Below are 20,991 nucleotides of genomic sequence, written 5' to 3'. Positions count from 1 at the left end.
GGTTTATTAATTATTTTCAGTCGTTATTTCTAGCAACATATTTTTTCCTTAATATCGCTTGAAATATTAAACAATTCATCAAAGGTATTGAAACATTTTGTTGTCTTGTATGCCATTATTGCGTATAATTTTTCTTTGCATATCTATTCTCGACCACATCTAGAAATTATGGTTCCAAAATTTCGTTTTTCTTTCTCACTAATGTGCTTCCATAAGTTTGTACAAATGTGCTCGGTGTTTTCACAATGTCTCCCTTACCAGTCCAGTAGACGCCAGTATGGCTTAAGCGCGCGAAATTTGAAGTCCATTACTAATTAGGTAGCAGCCCACGATTTACCATCACTAGCGAGGTAACGTGCAGCTCGTCCTCCCGCGACCGCGAACGCCTATGTCCAGTCGTTAGTGTCTGTTATTGATTTACCGATGCCAACATATAAGCCGAATCGCAGAGTATATATCCAGAAGGGCCGTGAACAGTATTCGCTCTGCCTTTTCATACCCCAAGGTCTACACAAAATTAAAAAAAAAAAGACCTCCACAATTCATTTACTTTTGTTCACTGACGCGCGAAAACAATTTCAGGAACCTTTGCGTTTTTTATAATGATATCCTGACGATTATCGGATAGGGGAGAGCTTGGTTCCATTGAGTTACAGTAGTACAGCAGTTACACCTTGATCCAGTAGCGCGTAACGTGTTTACCGACTAAACTTACACGCAGTGGTCCAGGTTCGAATCCGAGCGTAGACACAATTTGTTTCGTATTGGAAACTAGCCGCCAGAAGTAATGGCTTATGATTTATATACCGGACGTATAACACGAAAAACATAGTATCACAGCTACTGTAACCGTTGTTCTAGACCGCGCTTGCGCTTCGTCTAGAACAACGAAATGCGGAGGTTTGCAATCTGAATCTGCTGAATGAAACCAAAATCTAGAGGTGTACGTAGCTCTAAATAGTGAAAAGAAAGGTGCGTAAAGATATATAGCGACGCGTGCATCATAACAGCGTGCGCAAAAAGGCGTTCGCATGCCGAGGGGACGCGATCGAGGTAAGTTCTGTGGTACCTCGTGCAACCTCTGTTGAGTATATATTTTGAAGAAGCTGGAACCTTCGCAAAGAATCTGGCCACGGTTCTGAGTTTGTGAAGTACCTTAAGTTATGTAGTAGTATGTAATAGTAGGTGCCTGGCTGTAAATAAAATCCTGGTACTAGCATAGTAAATTAAAGCTCCTGTAACCAGCGGTGCAAAATACTGTATTATGTAATCATGATCGATAACTTTGAAAGGTGACGAGTGATAGAACCAGAAAAATCATTACGTTAATGGGGTAAGGCACCTTACTTTTTGTATGATTTTGTCCAGAATAGAACCTGCTATAGTGCGGTATTTTTATTTACTATTTCCATTTTCTTGTAAGTTAAGGTAGTGGCTACAGAATTACTGTGGGAAAGCAAACATGTTTTTGGCGTCCACATAACCCGCAAAGTGACTGTCTAATTTTTACCAGTCTAATTAGTAGGTTACTGTTGATGGAAACTGGAGAAAATCGCTTGACTCGATTCGACTAAGTTATAAAAGCTTGTAATATCATAGCGTACTCATATATAAGGGTTCTATGAAAATGGCGGTATTCCATAATATATTTGGAACATCTGTTGTATTTGCATGTTTGCAGAAAAGAGAGGATACCAGTCGTAATAGAGAAAGAATAATAGAGACCAGCTATTTCTTCTGTTTACGAAATTAATAGTGGATTACTATTTTTTTTATTTCTAACAACAAAGGGGTTATTATATGAAAACAGTCTAGATCTATAACGGGGAAGTGCAGTTTTGTTGTCGGTATGGTCTAAAACAGGACCATTCAAATAAATGGTAAAACAATGTTTAGCTATATTCATGTAGGTTTTTATAAAAAAAAAAAAAAGTTTTAAGAAATGTATGTCTTACCTTAAAGACTAAAACCTAAAATTTGTTTACGTTTTGCTTCACGTGCGATTAGTCTCTACAAACATTTCTTACTGTATCGGGATAAAACTTGTAAAATGGTATAGAGAAAAGTATGTGGTTCTATTTGGTCGTAAATCGTAAATTTAAAATATTACGATCTCCAAGAGTGTGCTTTCAGGGATCAACCCATTACAGTCAGCTTAAGCTCTATTAATGGTCCCCAGAGCCAATTAGATGTACGCTATAAAGTATTTCTAAACGTGTGCTACTTAACTCTCCTAATAAGTATAAGCGCTTTAAGACCGTTATCATAACCAAAGATTTTCAACAATATCAAAAAATGATAACAAATAACAACAAAAGAAAATATTAATTCCATTTTATGTAATCCTCTAAGCTTTCGTTATTCATTTTTGTACACTGAATTTAAAAGAAAGGCGCAAACAAAACACTGCAAGGAACACATTTTTACACGCTGTGGACTTTTTCACTTAGACAGCACAGATGACCAGTACACGATGATTGCAAAGGTTTTAATCACACAAGTAGCTACAGACATCATGTAGATGGGACTTTACGACAGATATAACGGATGATGCAACATCGAATGACCCGGAGATACAAGATAAAGCTACAATAATTTCAAAAATATATCAATATACGAAGCGCGCCAACATCCTGTATGTAGATCGATTTCAGCTGGAACTTCCCCGTATAATAAAACACCGAAGACTTCTAGCGGAGGGAGCTAAACAAAGCCTGCGTGATTGCCAATGAAGTCATAAAATTTTCGTTGGTAAGATCAGTCGTGTTCTGACCTTAAGAAAGCAACCGTACTCGAAAGCCTCTACGCCTAGCCTACTGTATACGAATCTGTAGGTTCCTTTGGTTACACACAATTAAAAGTGCCCTCGGTTGCTATGCGGGTTCAGGTACGTGAAAGAGTCATCAGAAACAAACGTTTCTGTGATTTCGGTGTTCAGACACGTCAGATACGAAGAAACGTAGGCAGGTGCTTTCTGAAGATGCTAAAGCAGAGTTTCAGTAGCACTATTGTTTTCTACTTATTGTTTAACCACGAAGCGTCTAGTCAATTATTCATCACCGGAAAAATCTTTACCGTTAACGCAAAAGATAATGAGAGGAATAATCGCTAAGTTAGTTGCGACCCCGGATATGCTCTAATTGTACCTGGTACAAAATTTTGTGAAACAAATACTGATACAAAATACTTGTGAGGCTGATGTCATATGACCACGCCCGTTACGAAACAGTATGACGAAGCCGTTGGAAAGCAAATACGGGTTCTACATCGCGATAACACCGTGGATCGACACAATGGCAGAAAAAGGATGATTTTTAATGACCAGTGGAATGGCTGAGTGGCTAAATGGTTGCTATCCGCTTGTAAATCATTGTTAGAACTGGCTTTCTAATAATTTCATCTTATCTTTGAAAAGACCGCCGAACTCCTCAGATATCATACAGACTTTTTGTATGAAATCAAGCGTACACGCGCGATACTCAACTTTCAACATAGCAATGCTCAAACAAATTATGCTCACCATAATAGCTACTCCACTCCAGAAAATTTTTTCGGGGACGAAACAGAGGGAAAGCATCAAGGTCATAAAGAGAGGCGAATTGTATTGACATACAGCTTTGTCAATATAATTACACAATTATCATGTTGTAATAATATTTTCAAAGTGATTTTGCCTTCCAAACTTCGTTAACGCATTCTAAACTGCTCTATGAAATCCACAACGAACTGATAACAAAAAAATGAATGAAAACAGACTTACAATCAAAAAAATATTTACAACATAAGTCGTAGACTGGATTGTGCTGACACCGCTTTACCTTATTAAAGGGTTGCACTGCAAGCATTGCTGTAACCCATATTACAAAAGGATTATTTCACTCGATCGAAGTCCATTTAAAGTCTTCTAAATATATTTGTGATAGGCGAATCGCTTCCCAGGCCGCTTCCACAATCGGAAAATGTCGCGAGCGCCAGGTTAAGGAACAAAAACCTGAGTGGCAAGGATAAGGAAGAGACAGTTGGCTATTTGAGTAGTTCTGATAAGGACGAACAAAATTTCAGGTAAAGTAGGCTTAATAGAAAGTTCTTTTATGGCTCACCTTGCAAGCGTTTGTTAAAATCAATGAAAGTCTATGTAAGTTGTCAGAACTATAAAAAGACGCACTGTTCATCGCATCTTGGAAATCTGTTTCGTTAATTATTATGCACACCGTCCGTCTCTCGATGCCTGTCCTTCATTCGCTGACTTCAAAATGAACTACAAATAGGAGGTTAATGTACTATTTTCAACAATCACCGCTCGAGTTATACAGCAAAATTCAAACTTTTAGCGCAGCAGAACTTTGCTGTCTAAACCTCAATGATTGCGAGAAACCGTACAACAGTTCAATAACGACTAAGACACACTAATTCATTCAAAGGGGTTCTTTCGGTGTTTGCAGTCACTTCGCCTGACTGCGAACTTTAGCAAGCTAGAAAACGGCCCGTGAAAGACGTGTTAAAAGACCAACTATCTAAACAGTGCAGCATAGTTCCTAGCAATTTAGAACCACAAAAGAAGATAAGAAAGTAAATAGCCCCATGGTTTCTGTCACAGGGTAACACGATATGAATAACTTCTATCCAGGGAGAAGAGGATCCCTCTCACCAGAGGTACCGGAAGCACGAATTCCGGCCACCACAAGAAACCAGACGATAAAAGCTCTACTTCATCAAAAAAGGTGTCTAAGGATGATTCTTCTCGAGGTAAAGGACTTCCTCAAACCGCCTTATCTGGACGACATAGGCCCCCTCTTTGGAGACGTTTTGCTAGCCGTAAGCAGGCACCTATGCGTAAGAAAGATCCTTCTAGTTCTTCTGATGAAAGAAGTCTATCCGACCAGAAAAGTTCATCCCGCAAGAAGACTACTTCGGTAAGGGATATGGCTTTCTCAGAAAGAGATTCAATTGATTTAAGCTTTTCTAGAGAACAAGAATCATCGACATCTTCAAAGATATTTTCTGGCAAAGGAGTGGATGGCCGCGAAACGCTTGATCCTAGAGCTGCCACTGGTGAGCCCATATTTGTTTTAAACTACAATTTTGGGTTTAATCTAACATGGTGATATAATCTAATATATAGTCTTAGTCTTCCAACCCAAAAGATTAATCCGTACACTACCAATTTAAAATTAAACCATAACTGTGTGTAAAAATACTGGCCTGCTTCACAACAGACGTGAATCAGAAGATTTGGCTCGTCGGGTTTTTTGTCCAAGCTAACGTTCTCTAAATAACATGCTGGGACCATAACATTTGCCCTACTAAATGTTCCGCGCTTACTTCGTTGATGCAACGTAGCCGATTCTGTCTGCCAGATCGATATGTTTCGTTTGATTATCTAGAAAGCAAGAGGAAGCATCATGATTGACGATGTATAGGAGAATATCTCATAACCTATCTAGGCAGTACGTTTTGTGTTAAAAAGGGTAGCCAAACATTCCTTCTGTTGATTATGATATCTGAGTAGTCTTAGTCACGGCAGGGTTTTTATAGTATGAGTATTGTATTGTATATGGTGTCGAAGTTGTACTTCTATACCTATATGAAATAATAATCGCGGGTGGAAGACAGAGTATCATCTGAAAGCGATACATTCTGTAATAATAAAAGGCGTGTATAAAGCATACAATTCAGGACAATGCAGGACTCATTAGAGGAGGGTAGAGTAAAAATAAAAGTGTAAATTGTAGTTTCAACTACAATTCTACCGTTCTATGTTGTCATCACTTGTAAAGAAGGTGCGCCACAAGACGACGGGACTAGTGAGAATGGCATTCCACCACTACCGGCTCCAACAAACCAAATGTCTGCTGCAACTCCTGCTCAGACGGGGTCGTCGAGTCAACTAGGATCGAGAAGCCCTTCAGTGAGAAAAGAAAATGACGAAATTAGAAAGACCCGCAAAGTGACCAAGATGAAATATAAGGGTAAAGATTTGGAGACAAGTAGTACTTTCACTACTGATGCAGCTGAAAACAATGCATTGGTATCTCGAAACTACAAGTCGCTTATCAGTACCTCTCGAGCCCCTCAACAGCATCAAATAATGGCCACACCAAAGCACGATGACTGCGAAGCTGGTCTTTTACAAAGGATTCTGTAAGCAGTACCTACTAATTGAGTTCATTTGTTCAGGCTAAAATATGATAACATATATTTTGCGAGATATACGTAGTGATAATTCGCCATTTAGAAAATAACATAAATTTTCAGTTTATTTTTTTACTATTATATATTCATTACGCATAAATAGGACCACATCAACGGCAGATAGAATAATACTGTTCTAGTAAATCCTTGCATATACTGCGAGTTTTACAAGCTGTTTGCTACGGCGCCTATATGAAATAGCGTAGTTTTGTCTTGTCTAATCTTAATCTAGAAACCGTAACCGCTATTTTTGTTACACATGCACACTAAGTGTCACGAATGCGTACATCTTCTCTAATTTAAAGCCTATGTATTCTGCACTGGCCTATCCCTATCTGTCTAATCAATTCACTGTTAACAGAGTTGTTCATTCCTTACCATTGCTAACTCTAATGTTCTACCGTATAACGCCCCTTAAAGTAATATTTGGTGGGCCTGTCAGCTTATGCATTTCCCATGCATAGGCTAGGGTCCACTAAAGCAGCCTATCAGGCATTGCAAGACATAAGCACTTACTACAAAAGCATCTGATTTGAGAGATTGACTGCCCAAATAGATTTAGAACCACATGCCAGCGGAACTCAGTGATCACAAGCCGATTGATCGATTGACTAGTTTCGCTTGACCAGTGCTTTCCGCATAGAAACTGGCTCCTTAGCTAATAAATCGTTGTACTTTACAATGTCAACTATAATTTTCTGACTTTACTTACTTGATACATACAGCTGACGTATCGAACTCGGAATCTCTGTCGGTGAATTATCGGTGAAATAATAGATGAAATGAGGAGGTACCGAACGTGCAAACTGTTCGTAGGCACAACATTTTGGTCCCTCGTTTATAATTATGAGGCATATGTTTCCAAGATTGTGTGCCATCCGTACCAGATAGGTTTAAAATCTGCAGAATCTGCGTTTATTGCCGGCTATATTCGAAGCTATGCTGACATTGAATTAGACTGGTGATTTTTGGGACAAAACCATTGGGTCCACTTCAAAATTCGAATTCGCTTTAAGTTTAATATTAGTAAACATATAAATACACCAGCATGGTAAAGTATACCTCCAAAAACTTTCAGGCGCACGCTGTCAGCCTTGTAACCCATTTGAGTTCATTCAACATTGTTTAAATACCGAAATCGTCACTCCGTTCATCCGCAGGCGTCATAACCATTACCTTTGTGTGTAAGCTTATATCCTCCATATCATTCGCGCTTAACATTTTGGTGAACTTAGGCTACTTGGTGAAATACCGCGTGGTCTGCATTGCTAGCACACATTTTCACGCATTGCCATAGTAACCAAGAAGAGTAAACGCAAAGCATAGCGTCCTACATTGGTGCTTCGGATCTAAATGTTGGCAGATCGTGAGGAAATATTTTGAGAAGTATGTCGGGAGGTAATAGATACGGGAAGTGCCTATGTGATTGCCCTGCTGCCTCATAAGTTTGTTAGATAAACGCCAAGTAAATCCAGCCTGATTCAGAGGAATATTTCTATAAAGTGTCGATTGGCGTCACTGCAGTATTAGTTCGCAACAGCTATGCTTAAAAGATCTTGAGACAGGTCATGCTCAGAAGGTTTCAAGGCATCTTATCGCCTTGAGCAATACAGAAAGCGAATCTTGCTGGCCTAAAAATTGCTCACCAGTTTGGAGTACGTAATCGACTATCGAAAACACTTCTAAAGTGCACATATCCCTCTGTAGACATATAGAAAGAAAGGACACTATAAACCTTCCATCTTCAAGAATTTTGCAATCGTTTGTTTTATTGCTGAATGGTTCAGAGAACTGGAAGTTCCTTGACAGATAATATTGCGAAGATATCTTTTTTTGTTTTTGTTTAACCTTTAAGATCTTGAGGCAATTTCAACTGTCTGAAAAAAGATTCTACTTGCAAGAACATGCGTATCGCCTTAAAAACATCTTCTTCTGAACCTTGTAAATATACAAAATTTTTTTAACCAAGAGGTATGAGTCAAGCTCTAACGAAATAGATTGGAGGCTACAGAAGGCTGGAGTTCTGTAGTGACACTTCTTCACTGAGCTTACTCGGATGAGTTTTAAGCTCTACCAGATTGATCTTATTCTGATTACCCGTTTACGGTTAACAGGTACAATTTCTTACTGGACATCCCATCAGGTCCCAACCAATGCTCGGCGTAAGCTGCAAAAAACAACGCCGCGTAAAGTAACCATAAATATATAGTAAGTCGAAACTAGTCTGTTGAGTAAAAGGTGAGTGTGGAACTATTCTTAATCACAGGTATTCAGTGTCTCACCCTGTCATATTTCAGGCATGCTCTTTCTGGACCGGCACCGATCTTGAGTAGTCCGTTCCCCCGATCAAGTAAGAAACGTGCACGCCGTGTGCTTATTGTTGTAGTGTTCACATAGATCGTACTTTGATTTTATAGAAATTGTTCAAATACGTTGATAGCTTTATTTCTTAGTCGCAACCATATACTCCAGCTGGCAAAGCACATCGTTTTTTTTGAGGAATAAACGAATTTGCAATAGTTCAACTGAAAGATTTATCCCCATCACCCAAAGAATGCGTTGCATGCTATAAAAGCACAAAAATACGATTTTAATAAAAACGAGCTTGTTTTTTCGACATCTTAACAAATCTCCTGAATTTTCTTCACAAACAAAGGCTTTGTTCATTTTTTTAGTATCGCAGGCACTGTCACCCCGACCCCTCCCAGAACTACTTTACCGAAGACATGAAACAGTCGAGGATGACAATGCGAGACAGCCGGGAAGTTCCTTCCTAGGAGCTAGAAAAATTCTCCGGTAGGTATAGAGGCAATTAACTCTCGTCTTTGAAGCAAGCTTGTCTGGGTAAACTGCACTGAATGTTTTCACTTGTCTTTGGATTTTCTACTGTTAAGCAATTTTAATTTTCAATTCTGCTTGATCATTGACGACGGCTCCAAAACAATTTATGAACTGCTTCGAAATTTTCCAAGAAATCTGTAATTTTAATTTCATATTTTTCTTACATATTAATTAAAATCTCATTTAGAAATGATTTCTGTCAATGTTGCAACGTTGTGAAGCAACTAGAGTACAAAACATTCGATTGTTTCGTTAAATTAGTGATATTAATTAGTTATCAAATACTAAGTGTCTATTACAAGCCGTGAGAACGGATGCGATCACAGACGTTCTAAATAAGGGCTTAGCGTGGCTCATGTTAGAGAACCATTCGTTCATTAGTCGGTCATATCGATACATTACTATTGATGAATGTACTTACCCTAACGATAAGTTATAAAGATAAAAAGATAAAAGATAAAAAAAATTCGGACTAACATATTATGGCTTCACTGTTGACTATTTTTGAGTTTATACACCTTTATTAAATATATATGCCGCTTCTCAACAACGAGCTTACTATAAAGCATCGCCCGTCATCGAACTCATCATTGATACGTTTAGATACTTCATCATAAGTTATTTGGCAGTACCAGTAAATGCTTATGCTCTTCAACTGTGTTTGAGTAAACATTTTATTTGCTACAATTCTATTCCATGACTATTATTGTACCTTTTCCCGCATACAGAAAATCTGAACCCACTTAATTGAATCTTTTATTATCGAATTTATCGATTATAGAATTATATTAACGGTATTTTAGATTGAATTATCTTAGTTCTGGCTTGCTTCCTTTATAAATAAATGAAGTGAAAATTTCAAGTTATTTTATTTGCTCTATGCCTTAGATCTGAATCTCATCAGGTTTAAAATAGTCTCGTTGTTTAGTAATAGTAATAATGAAAATTCTAATTCCGCGAAAAAGTAACTAAATGTTGCTGGTATTGAACTGATATTAAGTGTAATTAGTTTTGAAGTAATTCCTTGTGTAACCAACTTTGAATGGCCACAGAAAATCTTGTCGCTATAAAAGGACCTCAAGACCAGTGTCACGGGATAAGTCGAAAAGGATCAGATTTCGGACAAAGGTGAGTTAAGCGAATTATTGGCCTATAAACCTGTACATGACGAATTTATTGCACCCTACACATGGTAAAGATGGAGGTAAATGTTTGAAGTTTATATTGTTTATTGATAAATATTTCCTTAAAATCTACGAAGCTAATTTTCATTTTATCACATAAACTCATCGCCGGTTTATCACTTGAAGACTTCCATTTTTTAACACACATGTAATGTAAGTACGTACTTAAGTAAATGAAAAGCGAGCGGCAGCTATAGCTTTGCAGTAGTATGCACAGAAGACCTGATTATGCGATTCAAGTCGCTTAATTTTTACCATAAGATGAGGACCATAGGTGGTCGAAGATAAATACGCTCCAGTATCCTTTTAGTAATTTTCTATTCTTCCTGTCAGAGCAACTCCTTTTGCCCCTAGTTCACCAGTGGCCGCCGAGTGTCCTTGGTACGATGTGCAACAGCTTTTGCGGATGATGCAGGTGGCAGTGTAGTTTAGTATAGAGGCGATTTAGCAGAATAATTGCATCTCGCAATTAAGATAAGTCTCTAGCCTTTGAAGATCAACAAGACTGCGTTAAATGCCAGATACGGACGAAGTCAATTTTTTCGAATATTCAATGAAAGCGAGCAGCAGATGACTAAGGGCATCCTGAGCATGAGTAATCAAACTTAAGTCATTCTCTTGGAAAATATTTTTTAGTTGGAGCTTTGAATCCTTCACTTCGAGTTAGTGGGTATAAGTTGTTCAAGCAAGGTTGCCAATAAATTATTTTAAAAATTAAAACACGCCATAGACATCATTTCGCTGAAAGTGCTCGAACAGCGTATAAATGGATTACTGTTTCAACACAGGAGTCATAATACATATTCGATAAAGCTAATAGTATGCCAAATGAATTTGACTTAATTCTTCCTTGAAAAATAAAACAACCCCTAGTAAACAGTATTCCGTTTAGCTGATATTATTGCATGCCTTTGATGGTCTCGATATGTTTTGCATCCCACGTATCAACTGGTCTGGTAGATTCGCCACCAACCAGTTAAGGTTGAAATTATGCTTCGACGGTAAACATATAACATTGGTTAACAGAAAATATATTTATCAACATTAATGTCTTAATAATGCCCTTGTCGTATACAAACAGGCGTACAAGATTTTTAATTTGTATAGTAATTATTGCAGCAAAGGTTTATTACTCCCGCGTAGAAGGGGTATTTGATTATAAAAAAAGTACTTTCTCTTCTCAAAAAGGTCCTTCATTGCATGGATAAATGGGAATAATCTTCTAATAAGCATGAAGATAACCAATAGGTAAATTTGCCGGACAAGTGCATAAGTGCACTCTACAGCTTCTTAATAAAAACAAAAAACTGCCTTCCTTAGTCAGGCACATACATCTGTTTGATCTTGCGTATATAAACTAAAGAGGATGCTAAGTTTCAAAGGAATTAGAATAATACAGCAATACACAAATGACCCTAGAATACGTCTTGGATCGATGTGTAAGTAATAGATGTTTGTTTATTACTTATAAATGTAAAAAAAACGGTTATAAAAGTGCGATTAACTAAAATCGTTGACATTAGGCGGATCTGGTGCGCGTAATTTCTCGTTCGCCTTCTCCCAAAGCGCAATCTGAACCTCCACGAGAAAATCGGCGAAAATTACTGAGAATGATGAGAGAAAGTCAGGCTGTTTACGAGGCATCCCAATCAGCCTCTACTGAGGTTAGAGCTTTTCTAAATATTCGCAATTGCAACGTATTGGTTATGAGTTAAACTTTCACGCGTAAGTCCTTGCAGGTATGCAATACACCATATACTTTGCAGTAGCAATTTAGTATTCGAATAGCCAAAGAAATTCAGTAGAAAACTGGATTACCGTGTGCATAAATAGAATCTATCTTGTAAAAATGAAGGCTGTGCATCGCTTTTTGTTAGCCTGCCTGAAAGGCATTGAAAAATGAAACTAGGCAATGTAAATTGTTATAGGACTATGATGAGATGTGCAATAATTTGCAGGATGTCGCGTTGCGTCATCCGTATCGCACCTTAAAGGAACATTGTACGAGACAATTATGATACTTTCCAATTTTTTATTGTTAGGAATTACTTAAAATGATTTTTCTGACAGGATGCCTTAAAAAAATAAGTAAAAGAATAACTTTATTCTTTCAGAAGAATGCGTGTAGAAACGGTTTTATAGTATTTTTGAACAATAAGTGGTTATCTACCTACCTTATACAGATAATTAGCAAATTGACTTTTCTCTTTGAACAACTTACATGGGCGTCTCCGTACGCATCGATTAGGAACGTCGTAAGGAAGTGCAAAGGAAGGCTAATGAATATACGAAGCATCGGGTGGCTTCACCATTACTGGATAGAGCGGATGAAACTGTTGATCTTCACAGGCCAGATTCAGGAGCGCTTCAGATGGTTAAAGAGAAAAAGAAACATACGCACGCTCCACGAAAACACGATTAAATCTAGAGGTGAGCATTGTAATTTTATTTAGTCTCGAGTGTAGTAGAACGTTTTTTCTTCAATGACCTTGCTCTTGCACAGAAACATCGTTTGATGTGAGATAAAAACCAGTTTGTTTGCTCAAGGGTGAAACAAGTTCCTAAAGCAGAATCGAAAGTCTGACACATTTAAATGTGTTAGCCAAAACAATCATTTTTAATTTTTATATATTCGTAGAACTTGTGTATGGAGATCTATTTCTATCACATAAGGCCAAATAAACGTATTGTACAGTTAAGTGTACACTTCAAGAAGCTCTTATTTGATTCGCTGAAGTTCTTACGATATGGCAGAACGGGACGCTGGGATAACTTGTGGAAGCTTCTAATCTATGCAGACGCTATTGATGCCCAACTATCTCGATTGGTTGCGTTTTAGTCAACGCTGGAACGTGAAAATAAACATACACTTGATTGCGTAAGACGCAGAAACAGAATTTCCAGAAACAGTGAGTATACATTTATCTTTATAGTTATATATCTAAATGTATACCCACAATTAGATAGCTGGTTTTAAAGGTCAGCGTACAAGCTAAAAACATCTCTTTAAAGCATTAAAAAAAAGCATTTTGTTTTGGTTTTGGCTGTTCAGTTTTGGTAATATCTGGTTGACTTGAAATTCTTTAGTCTAGATCACGTAGTCAGATTACCGATACTTGTGTGAATCATCCATATACTTATCCTCCTCCATCGATAGTTACTTGACGTTGAAGTCAGTTCATCACTTAACACATGAGAAACGTCTGGGCGTTTTTTAGTGATTCCATTACATTTACGGAGAATCTGTTCTTGTTAGTGTAATCGACGGCAATCGTGGTATTACGAAGTGTGCCATATATATAATATATATATATATACGTATATAATATACGGAGGTACGATCTCATCCTTAGCATTGCCAACACCAGCTACGTTCTAAAGTTGGAGATCGGGCGGCGCGCATAAGGCTACAAGCGAAATGTCTTGCGACGTTTTGGTCACATGGAGGTAACTCCTGCAGGCCGCGCTCTGTGCCACGGTGATCTTATCGGTTTTATCAGCATCACATTTATCTTGGAAGAGCATTACCGTTTTCTACGGGCTGTTGGCAAACACTCATGTTGAACTGAAATGCACTTTGTCTTATGCTAGTCAATAGAAATCACTTTATTCCAGTCAAGTGATTTCTATGAACTAGCAATTCTAAAAATCACTTTACTGGAATAATCTTCTAATGAATTAAATTAGCTAGGGATTTGACAATACAAATACATTTTACATAAAGCCGTGTTAACTCAACAAATTGAATAACGCCGACTTGGAACCGAAAGGCTGCGTGGAGCAATAGTAGAGATAGCTGGTGCTTGGGTTCGTCTCCTTCGAAAACTACGTGTAAATGTGCCCTTTTTTTTGTAGCCTTACATGTCATATAAATTAACTTTAGGCTTACTTTTCATTTGATGTCGCAGGACTCCTTTTTATTAAATATTTTGCTTATTCAGTTGACATGAAAGCGCCGACCAGTTACGCCGACGTACATATATGTACGCGTGATATATACACGTAATAAGCATGTTCATGCACGCATAGCGTTACCGTAGCTGCGTCATAATATACAGTGTGATCTCTGGCCTAATTGCTATATTTTCAAATATTTTTTAAATGCCTTTATGAATATGTAAAATCATATTGTGGTCGTCGTCTCTTCTACTTATGCATAGGTACGTCTCTAATTATGCCAGTATGACGTGTTTATATAAAAAAAAAAACAGTAGCTTTTAAGCTACTGTTTCATATAAACACCTCAGAAAGGTGCAACATATCGCGGGTTTGTTTACGGTTTGTGAACTTAACTAGCTAAGCTTTACCAGGAATATAGGTATGTAATATCTTAGTCGTTTCGCTTGAGAAAATTGTTACATTAGGTGCTTAATAATTTTTGTCGGTATACTCGTTACAGTTACCCTTGAAGCCTATCATTAGGGATTTCGTCGGTAAATCGCCTGAGCAGATTGGTTGAGGACCATGACATCGCCAACAGGTACGTCTACGTAGATCTAATCAAACGGTTATAGCTAGGGCGGCCCAACAAAGAGCATCGAATGTGCTAATGGAATACCGTGGTGGTGAGCCCGAAGCGAAAGTGGCTATATTTCTTTAATGCATTTTCACTGAAGATGAGGTTCCTTTAGCGTTGAGTGAGCGTGCGAGTTATTAAGTCGTCATTCTGGGTGCGGTTTTGTGTCGAAATTATTTGAGTATCTTCTTTCTTCTTCAAAACAAATTGTGCATCAAAGGGACAATTATTCCACAATTATTATTATTCAAAACCAAGATACTTTTTAAAAAATAATTTACGTCCAGTCTAAATTTTAGATCATCGTATCTATACTTAAGCGTGTTCTGTTTTCAAACACATATGTATTCTTAGCTTCTTTTTCTAATTTGAGCATTCATTTTAATCGAGTGCTTCTTAATTTTGTAGGGGTCGCAGTCGTTTTTATAAAAGGATGGACTTGCAATTTTTTCTAATGGCAACCGCAACACTAACGTTGAACCTGAAGTTGGTCGTCGCTTCGTAATTGGATATCTGAAACGTTCAAACAAGGACGCCTTGCGAACCGAAAGCCTTGGCTATATTTTTGCCAATAAATGATCCTAATTGTAAGTGAGCTGTGGCGTGGTCTGTGTAAGCCGAGCAATAGACGAACAAATTCTGTAGGTTGTAAGTAAGTGTGCAACCTAGTCTGGCGGATAGTTACTGCGACGGTTTGTTAACCGGTGTTGCAAAAATAAATGAGAGCTTAAATAGGATACCGAGCGCATGTGTTTTTGATAATTGTGTCGTCAAAGCTATCTCTCCATATGGATTCGAATCACTTAATGAAATGTGATAAAAAAAAATTAAAAAAATGTAATAAAAAAAATTTAATAATTTCACATCATTGTTTTTATCAACAATGATGTGAAATTATTAAATTTCACATCATTGTTTATTCGAATAAATGAAAAAAAAACAGCGTTTCTAACATATCGTTTACCAATAAACCAAATAAAACAGAAAAATAACTTTTTTTTTTTACTGCGTAGGGTCTTGTTCCTTAGACAAATAGGCAACTTAAAAAAGCAACTGTATACTATGCGGTAAGCTAATGGTTAAGTTAGGTGAAAGCGATTAATATAATGGCGGCATTATTCTGTGCACGTAGCCACGGCTGCCATCCTCACGAATTTAACGTTGCGTATGGACACATGAGATGCACAAAATTAGGAGCAAAGGAAGATGCACTCGACGATGAACCGACGGTAGCTTGATTAGCCCGGGCTGGGTTTTTAACGATGCTCATCTATAACTCAAACTAAATATGAATCCGGCCTAAAGACAACAATCGATACAGTTTAAAAGTGATAAACATATTTAGTCAGTTTTCTTGTTTTTTTTTTAAATTTAATTTAATTATTTTAACTTATTTTAAATAAATAAATGAATAAATAAATATATACTATGTAATTAGATATTTTGTTAGTTTTAAAGCTTTGTTATAAAGCATACAGACGCTAGCAGATTCCCTATAGTGTCATCCGGTTTTTAATACGGCGGTCTACCGCTTTCTGCAAAGGGAAAGCGCTGCCCGATGTACTGCATTGCTTAGCATGATCGTCACTGCCTAGGTCGAATGTCATGACGCCTGTAAAATATTTAAATATAGAGATATCTTACTTGTCTCATCAGAAATGATGATTCTCTGATGAGAGAAGGTTTCATCAGATAATACTGTCCTAATAAAAATTGTTTTGTTATAGTATGTGCCATTGCAATATGATGTTATACTGACAGTTACGCCTGAACGAAAATAGATCACGTATTGAAACAAACCTCGTACTGCGTATAAGGTATTTTCGGGAAGAGAAAACTAGGGGGCTCAAATTGTCTTCTAAGGCATAACGTTTTACACAAATCTGAACAACACATTGCCATTATCTTTAAGAAATGAGCGAAGTGGAAGGGTTTTTTGGTATAACTTAACGATCTGTGGCACTAAATAACCATACGCTTCTTCCAAGCTTCTCAGTGGCTCTGTTTAATATTTAGTGTTAACATACTGAATTTAGCTGTGCTTCTTTCTGATGTAAATTGCCACTTAGCACATCTTAGATAACAGATACATATAATACATGGCACAGAAGCAATCGTAGATACATGACGTAGTGCGAAGAGTACGATATCCTGGTGGTCCGAGTCAGGGCCGTAATTGCAGGATTTCGACAAGATTTCGCATAATGGAATTAGGTCATCACATAAGATGCTGTTGATTGCTTTAACAGAGGACGTTGAACACAGTGTATTTTTCTTCTTGATCATATCGAAGTGTGGCACAATCTAGATTTCTTTTGAACTAATTATGCCATCCGTCTGCTGTGCAAAAAAACTATTAACAAGGTCGAGTATGACGATTTCTGGGACACGAAGAATGCACCGGAGACTATTTGTACTAGTCACTCCGTTTAGCTAGTGTTTTGGTTGATTGTTGAAAAAAGTAGCTATTAAAAAATTAGTTCTCGAGGCAATGTAAGCAAATTCGTGGGTCGTTTTCTTGCTACAAAATATAGCGCTACACAACGCAATAGCTTTCGCGGCGCGCACTACATATATTCTATGCTATACGATTTAGAAAGCGAGCCCGCACAGTTGAACATAACGTAAGTTCTATGCAGCAATTTTCGTCAGATCGGTGTATCGTTGTAAACCGATTTTGATGCTAATAAAAACAAATTCTATCCCCCCTTACAGGAGAAACACTGCCTGTGAGTATGGTTTAAATGGGAGAGTGGCATTTCGGCGTTGATGGTACCATTCTGTCTTGCTATGGTCAGTAAGCAGCAAAATCAATCAGTTTTTGTTCTGCTAATCTCAAAATAATTTCGTGGGTGTAGACATTTCACATTTAACAGGATGCTATCAAATCACGTTTCGAACCTTGGCAAATATTACGCGAAGTAATAAGTTTAGGCAAAAAGCTGGCGAAAATCAAGAGCTGGCCCGGCAATGAGGACCTAGTCTTGCTGAATGAACTTCACTGGATATCCTCTTACCTTCAACAAGTGATGCCTTATATTAATCAATAACCCTGGAACTGATGCATAGGGAGGACGTCCTATAGATGACTGAATCTAAATCTTCTCGGTCGAAAATATAGGAAAAATTGTGAAGATGCTTTAGAGAGCATGATGACAGTTTGTGTTAAATGTCCAGTCGAATACAATACCCAGTGGTTGGGCGCATGTTGGCCTCCTTTTGGTGAAACCATGCTAACTTGGATCTAGATGATCCAATGACACAAGCAGTGGAGTATGGTACCCATCAAGATGTTTTCAATAGTGATAAAAGCTATGGACTTTTAGGCGATAGCTCTCGGGTGCTCTGCGCAATTTCTACTTGTGTGGAGCTATTGACACTTTTACTCAAGATATCCAGGTAAAGTTTCACCATCTTGAAAAATCGTGGCAAAAATAAGAGTTAGGCCTTAGGCTTCACTTCCAGTCGAGGCGTGCTTTTGAGCACTTAATAGTACCATTAAAACCTGTGCAGTTGTGAACGCGAATGTTGGGCATCGGCCCGTAAGGCGCGGCATGTTGAGATTTAAGATAAATGATTAAGAATTAAGGTTCTAGTATTATCAGCTACCAGAGAATCACCGGTATGAAGAAAAGCAGTGCCATCACCACTCAGATTCAGTCGGCTACCACGAAGCATAAAGAGCTCTTTAGGCGTTTGATATCCATTTCATATGAAGTCGAGAACGAACTTGGAGTAAGTATCTGGAGTACACAGCAGTTGAAGTGGAAGAGATATTCGTATATATATATATATATATATATATATATATAAGCGGTTAACTATGACATACGTGAGGAGCATGCATGCGTGTAAAAATCGGAAACTGATGCACTTTTACTGTACCAGCTAGTACCACTTAGTGTGACTCCGACACCTAGAAATCATTGTTAAATTTGGTGAGTGGTGTGATCAAAATTAAACACAATTTGTAAGAAGAAGGCTTGAATTACTTTTACCTCCAGTATCTGTCATTTAAGAAGCTCGTGAAGATATTCTCTGAAACCTGCGTAGTTGTTCTATCCGGCTCAAGTGCTCTGAAGAGTTGTAGCGATGAACGTATCATCACTTGTCAGTAATCACGTTGCCACTTCGAGTTTTAGTTAGATCTGTCACCTTTTTCCTATGTCCTCAAGACACATTAGATGCTACTTGAACGAGAGTTTGGAGAACAATAAAGTTCGCTCAAGTTTCTCGCGTAAGAACTATAAGAATTATATGAACAATTTGATTCCCATAATACGGACGTAAATAGAATGAACTACATCAGAGACAGTAGTGTCTTTTAATAGACGCGCGTTTATATTTCAGCGATTCATTTTGTGGTCCATTAACGCACATATTTTTTAATTATGTATATTGAAGTTATTACGCATGATTTTAATGGCGTTAGGTTAGAAAATTCAGATTTCTAGAAATGTTTCGAACGCTATTTTACATATAATGTTTTTAAAATCCAAGAAAAGCCTTTCATTTGCCCAAACAGCCTCATTAATCGATTCTCGAGTCATATGCGGTTGAAGATTAGTTCGTTGCATAACGTGGCCATATTATGCGCATATTAATGAGTGCATATAGGTTTACCAATTTAGGAGATAATTTTCTTTGACCTAGTTAAAAACGTGCAACGGGGAGAGTGCTTTGTATGGATTCTTTGCCCATATTGGTAGTGTTAAGTGAACGTATCCAATCGTTCTGAAGATATAGAGTGTAACGATTGTCACTTCATGCAGATGGCTTAGCTGGCTAACCTAGAGTCGAATACACGGAAAAGTCGCGCAACTGATCCGTTGGCCCATAATCGATACTAAGCACGAGTAGAGCGAGAACCGCTAGTGGACATGCTACGGCTTGCAGATACATTAGCGCGATCGAGATATCGGCCCCCATATCATGCCTATTTTAATGTTTAGTGATTTTAATCGTCAGCTCGATCACCTGTTCTTCGAGACATTCGTCGATTCCCCCAAGAAAAATGCATAAATAATGCTATCATAAGCTGACGTGCCTGACTGATCAGTCCTCTTGCCCCCTTAACTCCGATCTCCGAATCAGACTCAAAAGGATGATAGTCTATTATAGAGCCTTTAAGAGTAAGTTTTATGTTTACCATGATTTCTATTTGAAACGGTGCATACGAAACGTAGAGACAGAAGCACCGTAAATAATCTCAAGAAGTAATCGCAATAAATTGCAAATCTAAATAAATTGCGACGAGTAACACGGTCTTCCTTTATGGACGCATAGTACGAAATATATTTACCAAAAAATAGATTTAACTATTAATAATTATTGTATTAACTTATTACAATATTAGTAAGATTACGACCGTAACCTTAACTTCTACACAAAACCTTTTCCCTCACGATTACGTCCACTCATCTTCTCAGTGTATCTAGAGAGGTTTCCTGTGAAACGCAATCGGTGAATCTTCGTGCCTTTTTGCAGTCCGTGTGCTCAGCTATCCACTTAACTTGCGCTGTGCCGGAAGTACGACACGATGGCTCTTCATAATACTATTGACGTGACAAAGCAAGAATTTTTTTATAAGGCCACCGAGGTGTGATTAAGTAACCTCTTATTGAGGGCAAGTAATTGTCGGTTAAAACTGAGATAAGGAGGATGATAGTCATATCCTTGGGTAGTATCTTGTCACAAAAAATAATTTGTTTCATGTATTAATCAGCATAATTAGTTTGGTCCCTATCTAGCACTAGCAATGAATATTTTACTATGTCAAGACCGTAATTCAGCAAACATTCCTCTTAGATATAAGGTCGTTAGGGAAACGCACGAACTTTAGTAACGACATGTAAAGTGCGCTTTCTTAATTTAGATGTTCATTCAAAAATGAAAAAACGAAAAAATCGCTTATTAATTTTGATTCGTTAGGTTCTGTGCCATAAAAATCCTGTTACCAAGGAGAGCAAAATTGCAGTAAAGAGAATAACACATATATAACATGAGAAAGCTACGGTAGTCAAAAGAGAGAAAAGTTGCCATTCTAACTGACGAAACTGGCGCTGCCTATGACTAAATGAACAGATAGCCTTTTCAACACCGAAGAGTTTACGAGTGACCATTCTATCACGCTATATAATAAACAGATGTAGTCGAGATCGATACTACAAAAATGTGCGTATATTACGAAATAGAAGCCAAGCAATTACAAAGGACTTTGAACTAAACAATCTAAATTAAACAAACTGGCCTTTCAGC

At 37.7% G+C, this 20,991-nt stretch overlaps 2 protein-coding genes across 13 annotated transcripts in view; one reads left to right on the top strand and one right to left on the bottom strand.

Moving 5' to 3' along the window:
- The first annotated feature begins 804 nt into the window (after window positions 1-804).
- On the top strand, window positions 805-15,477 carry LOC111249960 (uncharacterized). 7 transcript variants are annotated; one of them, XR_015326138.1, is made up of 12 exons: window positions 810-1,053; window positions 3,924-4,062; window positions 4,628-5,052; window positions 5,778-6,141; window positions 8,490-8,542; window positions 8,868-8,988; window positions 10,086-10,161; window positions 11,741-11,881; window positions 12,466-12,647; window positions 12,955-13,126; window positions 14,617-14,697; window positions 15,142-15,477. XR_015326138.1 is itself a non-coding variant. In XM_086986720.1 (10 exons), the coding sequence occupies exons 1-9, from the start codon at window positions 1,032-1,034 to the stop codon at window positions 12,637-12,639; spliced, it is 1,515 nt and encodes a 504-aa protein (XP_086842846.1). In that variant the 5' UTR covers window positions 809-1,031; the 3' UTR covers window positions 12,640-12,647; window positions 14,617-15,477. The 7 variants fall into 7 exon arrangements, 1 of the variants encoding a protein (XP_086842846.1); XR_015326142.1 differs by having other exon boundaries at window positions 805-1,053; window positions 5,781-6,141; window positions 14,617-15,477; XR_015326141.1 differs by lacking the exon at window positions 12,955-13,126 and having other exon boundaries at window positions 809-1,053.
- Window positions 14,107-20,991, bottom strand: part of LOC111249733 (acidic mammalian chitinase-like) — a 20,977-nt gene continuing 14,092 nt past the window's right edge. For 4 of the 6 annotated variants that reach the window (XM_022803998.2, XM_022803996.2, XM_086986721.1 and 1 more), the window contains one exon: window positions 14,107-16,345. In XM_022803998.2, the coding sequence (XP_022659733.1) occupies window positions 16,227-16,345 (119 nt within the window). In that variant the 3' untranslated portion in view covers window positions 14,107-16,226. The remainder of the gene's footprint in view (window positions 16,346-20,991) is intronic. The other 2 variants (XM_022803995.2, XM_022803994.2) reach the window with 2 other exon arrangements.

The sequence above is a fragment of the Varroa destructor genome, unplaced genomic scaffold (assembly GCF_002443255.2).
Source record: "Varroa destructor unplaced genomic scaffold, Vdes_3.0 BEIS01000004.1, whole genome shotgun sequence".
In the NCBI taxonomy this organism is placed as follows: domain Eukaryota; kingdom Metazoa; phylum Arthropoda; class Arachnida; order Mesostigmata; family Varroidae; genus Varroa; species Varroa destructor.
Note: the sequence above shows the minus strand (reverse complement) of the source record. Positions and strands in the feature narration are given on the sequence as shown.